The 7,842-nt window shown below is 33.5% G+C and overlaps 1 protein-coding gene across 1 annotated transcript in view; it reads right to left on the bottom strand.

Annotated features, from left to right (window-relative positions):
* CEP44 (centrosomal protein 44kDa) overlaps positions 1-7,842 on the bottom strand; it is a 55,068-nt gene that overhangs the window by 17,682 nt on the left and 29,544 nt on the right. The window contains exons 7-9 of the mRNA XM_011959797.1: positions 6,867-7,073; positions 6,054-6,129; positions 835-959 (exon numbers count right to left, since the gene is read on the bottom strand). Coding sequence (XP_011815187.1) covers positions 835-959; positions 6,054-6,129; positions 6,867-7,073 — 408 coding nt within the window. The remainder of the gene's footprint in view (positions 1-834; positions 960-6,053; positions 6,130-6,866; positions 7,074-7,842) is intronic.

Raw genomic sequence — 7,842 nt, forward strand, 5'->3', positions numbered from 1 at the left:
TACTTTTTGCATTTCAAAATAATATTATAATTTTCTATAGCAGTAGGTTGCATAATCATCTTATATGCAATTTCATTTTATATTTCCTGTGAACTGCTCTTTAGAAAAATCACATCATTTGTACTAGACAAAAACATCATTTTTAGTATCTTATCAATAACTCACTGAAAAACACCAGTGATATTTTCACAATACTGCAAATGTCTCCAAACCAGCCATCTACACATATCATTTAATATTTTGATAAATCAGTTATCAAAAATAGATAATACTCTTGATTAGTTACCAACCAAAAATATCTTTGTACTCTATCTGCAGTTAATTCCATCAACAATTCCAACAAGTTTTACATCACTTGTTGGAAACTAAAACAGTGACTCATCTCACAAACACATAACTGTAGGTGGATTTATTATCCAATGGAGTCCTGAAGGAAATTCCACACCTGATTGAGAGACCTTTAAGGTTTGAAACACACATGCACATTCTACATATACTGTAATCCAATACAATTCCCTATGGAGAAATGAATTTCTGTTGCCCCTTTCTGTTACTTACATTTTTTTCATCCTTTCCATTTTCTGGATTGTTGTTTCCTTTAATTTAAAAAGCAACAAATTTAGATGACTTCTCAAAGTAAACCATCATCAAAGATGGACCGAGAATGTACAAAACACAGTTTGATACATTGCATTAAGTACTGTTTACTTATGAAAGAATTTTGAGAGACTAAGATTCAGTTTTGCTATTTTTCTTGCCAGCAATATTTACAACTAAAACTAATGCTTGCTCATTTTCCTAATTAGAAAGGAAACAATCTAAGCATTTTCTTACCTCTGAAATCTCATTCAGACCACAGTAATGAATGGTAGAGGCTCTGGGAGTCGAATCTGATGATGCTGTACTATAACCAGAGGACAGAGGAATACTTGCCGGCCTCTCTACTTTGTTTCTTCTGTCTGTGAAGAAATGAAGTTTTAGATTACCTTTTCCTTTCACAGTAGAGTCAAATATCTAAAAATGTTATTTATAGATGGAAGAAAAACATACTATTTTAATTAAAAATGGCTATCGGTATAGATCAAAGAGTTTTTAGTACTATTTTAAGGTAAAAGCTTTCATCTGGAGATCTAGATGTTAAAAATTGCCCAGTAAAAATTACAAAAGGCAGTATTATTATCATGATAGCAATCAGTTTGAAAAACAGGTAAGTTAATTACTTATTTTAAAATATAACCTATTGAATCAATCATGTATGTTCTTTTCTTAAAATGGTGACATCTACATTAAATAGTTAGTATCCATGAATTTGTCATGATGCTTTTATTCAGCAACATTTAAGCATTTCACAAATTTTTTTAACTACGGTTCTGTGGTTAGTGACAACTATTCCTATAACTGACCATATATATCTTTTAAAAATCAAGAAACATTCTAACTCGATTTAACACATATGAAAATAAGTAATGCAAAAATTTAAGATCCACAGATTTTTTTCTAAAAAACTGAAAAACCTAACATTTCAAATATCCTGATAATATTAATTTGACAAAATGATGGCATCTCCCCTTCAAAAATATCAATTAGAGAAGATTATGGATAATGTAATAAATCCTACAAACTCTGTGTTTTAATCAGGATACATCTGGCTGCAAAAGCAATGCAAAAAAAAAAAAAAAAGGACACCCATTTAAACTGGTTCACATAAAGACAGCTTTATTGTAAGTCTACACAGACAACCTTAATTGGGGAACAAACTATTACTATGTGAGAACTGAAACAACTAGAAGACTAATTTTCATCTCTCATAGAACCATGGCCTCTTTTGCCTACTTCTGCCATTTGCTCCATTCCTCTGCTCTTCTCTGTAGAATGGCTTTCTCTGCTGACTCATCAGCATAAACTTCCACCACATGGCCAGCCCAGCCCAGGCTCAATATCATTTGACTAACTGACTCGTGGTGTCCTAAGGACAAATTCTAAGACAGAGAATGAAATTTGATTCATGACACTTTGAATTCGTATTCTCTGGGTTAGGTGTCTACTCTTAATCCAATTAGTTAAGCCTGGAGGTCAAGATTACAGGGTACAACTCTGAAGACTACATAAACCCAGCTCTTTTAGCAGGATCTGTGGACAAGAGGTTATTTTAAGAAATAATTTGAAATTAGGCAGGAACTATGTCTACTATGCACTAAATCTTGAATTACTTTCTGTGGGTACAGATAGTTGTCCTGAACATTTCTTATGTCTTTCCAAAAAGAGGTGGGGGCTAGGAAAAGGAAATAGGTCCGGGAAGACACATAAAGGGTGAAGGAAGGGCTCTCTTTGTCTTCCACTTTGGGGTGCAGACTTTGAGGTGTCTAAGCTTATTCAAGAGTGTGCCTCATGGTGGGAGAAAGCTGGTATTTGGCAGGCTGGCAAGCTATTCATAGTTAATTCCTATAAAGGATTCCAGATGTTACAGAGTGGACCATTACAGAACACCAGCTCTATTTAATAGCCAGATCAGTTAAGTGCATATTAATTTCTATAATTTTTATTATTGCTTTCCTGAACCTTTAGTAAAGCCTTACTTGTTTAAACATTAATAGTTTCTTAGCTATGCTATAGGGGATTGAGAAAAGAATTGGTAACTGAGTTCAGGTTGGAAAGGAATGGGGAAAGGCAATGGCCACTGACACAAGGACCCTGACACCAGTTGTTATGTACTTCAGTAGTGACTGCTAAGAAGTCTCTGTAAAGAAAGGGATTCTTCTACTTCTAAGGGTATGGGACATGAGATCTTCTAGCCAACTCTTACCACATAACAATTAATCTTTCATTGCCATCTTTGGAGGCTCATCACCTTATTCACTAAGGAAATAGTAGGGTTCTTTACCATTTAATAATTTGTAAGCCAATATTTCTAGATCAAGGACCAATGTATGTATCCAACTGATTTGTAGATATTTTGTCTTAAGGGTTTCATACATAATTTATTATATTCAAAAGTGAACTCATTATTTCTCCCAAACCTTCTCCTCCTCCTGAACTTTTCATTTTACTAAAGAGTAACAATCATCTACCCAATCACAAGAGCCAAACACAAGTAGTCAGTCTTAACTTCCTTACTCTCCTTCACTTTTTGTATCTATCAGGAATCAAGGCATATCAATTTTAACATCTAAATTTCTCCCAAATCAATTACCTGCTCTTTATCTTCACTATCATTGCCTTAGTAGAGACCCTCATTAGTATTCTGAAATAATGACTACTAAAATACTCTTCAAATTATCCTTGCCTATCTTACTTTCCTAACAAATCACTATTCTGTTTTGATGATAACCTTTGTGAAACACAAACCTCAGAATATTAGCCTTGCTGAAAATCTTTCTATGACTCTGGGATAAACCCCATGACTTGATCTTTCTACTCTTCTGCTTCAGCTTCCTTCAGGTGCTCACATGTACCCTTCCTTCTAGTCACACAGGAACAAACCACACTCTTCTGTGGTGCCACACCTTTCTTAATATATTTTTCGTCTGAGGGGAAAAAGGCACAAAACAAAGCAAAACAAACAAGCAAACAAAAAAGGAGCACTAACAGTTGGTGTCCTGTCTGACAATTAACACCTAAGCTACTGTACCCTCTAGTGAACATAAATAATTTCATAAAAAATAACACCACATGAGGTCATTTCATTAGCATAATGAAACAACACGCCCAAAACCACTATTCCTGTCCAAACATAGACAAAACAAGGGCACCATGTAACCACATTAATGACCAGATACAGCCCCCCCTTGCCTAATAGGAGTACTTATTTTATGCTAAAAATTTCATTCTTACCATCAACCATCAAATTGCTCCTGCTCCCTGACAGCACCCGTAGGCTTTGCTTCCTCAAACCCTCTCCAAAATTAGTCAACACAAGTCCAATCCTTAAAAGCCTCTGCTAATTCACTCTTACCAAGACATCAAGGTGCCTTACAATTCCCCATGGAACACTGTATCCCTGATAAAGTCAAAACAAATCTGGAAACTCACAAAAACTATTTCTGATTTAATATGATTCTAAACCCAGAGTGATAAATTATTGCTCTCTGCATCCAAATGAAATCAAACCCTATTCCCAAGTAGCATGCATAAGGTATAATGTGTAAGTCTTTATAAACTTGGGTCTTTTCATTAATCTAGATCAGATCATAAACTCTATGAGATCAGGTATTTACCCTAATCATAATCTGTAATCCATTTCAGATAGTGGCCTGTTAATTACTTTCAGTCTTGGCACAGTTTTTGAAATTTAGCTATGTGAGCCAGGACATGTTAACTCACACCTGTAATCCCAGTACTTTGAGAAGCAGAGACAGGAGGATTGCTTGAGCCCAGGAGTTCAAGATCAGCCTGAGCAACATAGCAAGACCTCGTTTTACTAAAAAACAATACATAAATAAATAAAAATTATCCAGGTGTGGAGGCACACACCTGCAGTCCCAGCCACTCAGGAGGCTGAGGCAGGAGGATCACTTTAGGCCAAAGAGTTAACGTCTAGGAGACTGCAGTGAGCTATGATTGTACCACTGAACTCCAGCCTGAGCAACAGAGTAAGACCACCCTTATCTCAAAAAAAAAAAAACCTAGCCATGTGTTTTCTAAATAGGTTAAAGGTATATTCTATAATCATGTCATTAAAAAAAAAAAATAAGCCTGAGCATGCAAAATCAAACTTGCAAAAGGCAATGTTTTGCAAATCACAAGCATTCAATATTTTTTCAGTGAATAAATATTTAAACTCTACTATATGCAAATACTGGTGATAAAAGCACAGATACACTTTCTGTGTGCTAGACAGGCAGACCATAAGATAAAGTTTTTGCTCTCAAGGATCTGATACTCAAGTGTTAACATTTGTTGAATAGATATGTGAATGGATAAATAAAACATGCAACATTTTACCAAATCTGAAATCTGCAGTCTATAATAAATTTAGCTGCCTTAAATAGCATCTCAAATAATTATATTTAATAACCTAATCACTGAAATTGTTCTTTGTGCAATGATATTGATATGTGTTCCAAATATGCAGTGGTTAAGAAAAAACTTCAGATCAGTTGCCTGGATTCAAATTTGATCTACCATTCAATAACTGTGTGACCTTTGTCGTAGTTACTTAATTTTGCTGTACTTCAGTTTCCTCAACTGTAACATATAACAATAGTACTTATCTTGCATGGTTACTTCAGGAATTAAATGAGTTAATATAGTGGTTAGAATAGTGCCAGGCACACTGTTAGTGCTAGAATATATATTGTTATTTTATTGTTACACATATAGTAGAGCTGAAAGATTTTATAATGTTAACAATCCACAGATATTAAAAATTTAACTTGATGAATTCTCAATTGGACAAAACATCTCTTCTATGGATATGATTTAATCATAGACATGGCACAAAATTTAGATCTGTCTTTTAAAAAAATATAAGAATCAAAAAAAACAAAGCTGTCACTGCAAAACAGAAATCTTATACTTGCTGCTCAGTCACACTGAGCAAAATATCAGTAGCCTAGTAAAGTTATGTGACCAGGAAAAGACCTGTTCTAATATCAGATCTTTCCCATTTTATCATTATCAGTGAACCATTCACATGGAAGAGGTTTGCAATACTTTATAGGTTACTGACAAATGTGTTTTCTTCTCTTACATATTATTATTTACATATGAGAAAGCTACTACCTACCTAAGCTTAAATTTCAAAACTTGGAGGTCAATTTTAAAATTCTAGAGCACTTGATTATTCTAGAATGATTAAAACAGTAAAATATCTCTAAACATTTTCAATTTTGTACACTGAAATTTATTCACCCACTGTGTTATGTGAAATAAGTAGGCTGGCTTCATAAGCAATTCTTGGCTTTAGTAGTCTGTAGGTTCATTATTTTCTTTGTTCTAGGAGCTTTGTAATTTCTAAACAATAAAGCTTAAGAATATTAAAATTACCAAATACCTATAACAATCATTTTTCTGAAAACTCATCATACCAATTCTCATAATGTTTACAAACTTACGAGGATTTAGAAGGTCCATGTTGCTACAAGAAGCGCAGTCTTCATTAATTTCATTAAACTCTACATATTCATCATTCTGGAATAACACAGTTAAATATTTAGAATGAAATAAAAAGAAAAACCCTCTCATTTTATATTCTTACTACTGAGCATAAAATATAAAGGTAGCATGATAAATGTTTAAATATTTTTAATTTTTTATTAAAGCAATACATATACTGCATATTCCTACATATAAGAAATGTTTTAAATATGGAAGCAGATAGCAAGCTTCTTGAATCTATCAACTTCACTTTTTAGGAAGGAAAGACAGACCAGAAATTGAAATCCTGAGTAAAAGAAATAAATTTCTCAGATTTGATAAGGCAATGATAAATTTGGTAACTATTCTATGAAATTCACAATATGCCTGAAGTAAATGAGTGAAAAAAAGACAGGAAGAGTTATCAATATCTTCTGTATCTTTTCCACCCTACGAAAATAGGTCATTTGTACTATTAAAAGATACAAAATAATTCTAAGCTTTTCATAATATCTATCATATTCTTACCTCATTTTAAGTTCTTCAAGCATCATTCACATCTGTAAAAGCTCAACTTACAAGTTTTTCATATCATCTTATTCAATGAAGAGAGAAACAACAGCCACAACACCATACAGGCTATATTTAAACAGGACTTCATTCTAACTAGACATTTTCTTATTATTCAAATATTCTCATATTTAGCATTTCCAAAAAAATACACATACAACAATCAAAAAAATACTTTGTTATATCTGAGATATTTTATAAATGTTAAAAGAAGAAAATACCTTTTTAGACAAAAGCATTTCTGTTTCAAGAAGAGTGACACGACTAAGCAGATTAGTCCAGGTGTTTTCATCTACCATCACATTTCCTTTCATTTTTTGTTCCAAACAGTCTAACCTTTTCTCTATCAAAGTCAGTTCCTTAAGCTTTTCTTGGCATTCAGCAAGCATAGTCTGTAGTGCAGTAATCTCAGGATTAACATTTATATCCTAAAAAGATTAGAGAGATTAAAAATAAAATTAAACAAACTAAAATTTCTTTAAAATTGATGTTTCCCACTTCCACAGTGTTATCTCAATAGTTAGGAGAGACAGTCCTGCTTGAGAGTTAAAAGGTTTATCTCTGGAGGGAGGCTACTTGGCCACTTAAACTAGTTCTGAGACTTACGATCTTGATGCTTCCATTTCCTCATTAAAAACAAAAGAGAGAGAGATAAGAGAAGTATCTATTTCATATGATTCTTCTGATAATGAGTTAATTTGCATGATTCTTTTAATACCAGCTAGTAAAATAAAACTATTACTAACTAGCTTCTTGAAACAACACCTAGCACAAAGCTAAGAGGAAATGACTAAAAACAACACTTAGTGCACTGAGATTGTTCGGTTTGCCATGTAACAGGAAGTAGGTGCAATGGCCATCTGGTAGTTTTTGTAAGTGCCAACTGTATGTTGATATACTGAGATATATAGAAGTCACAAGACATAGAAACATAGAAAAAGAAGTTTTAGCAGAAACAACAGACATCAGACATACTGGGGTCTGTGGCAATTAAGAGTAATAGAAATGTTTATTATTATTATTATTATTACACTTTAAGTTCTAGGGTACCTGTGCACAATGTGGAGGTTTGTTACATATGTATCCATGTGCCATGTTGGAGTGTGCACTCATTAACTCCTCATTTACATTAAGTATATCTCCTAATGCTATCCCTCCCCCCTCCCCCCACCCCATGACAAGCCCTGGTGTGTGATG

Source organism: Colobus angolensis, unplaced genomic scaffold, assembly GCF_000951035.1.
Source record: "Colobus angolensis palliatus isolate OR3802 unplaced genomic scaffold, Cang.pa_1.0 Scaffold5, whole genome shotgun sequence".
Lineage (NCBI taxonomy): Eukaryota > Metazoa > Chordata > Mammalia > Primates > Cercopithecidae > Colobus > Colobus angolensis.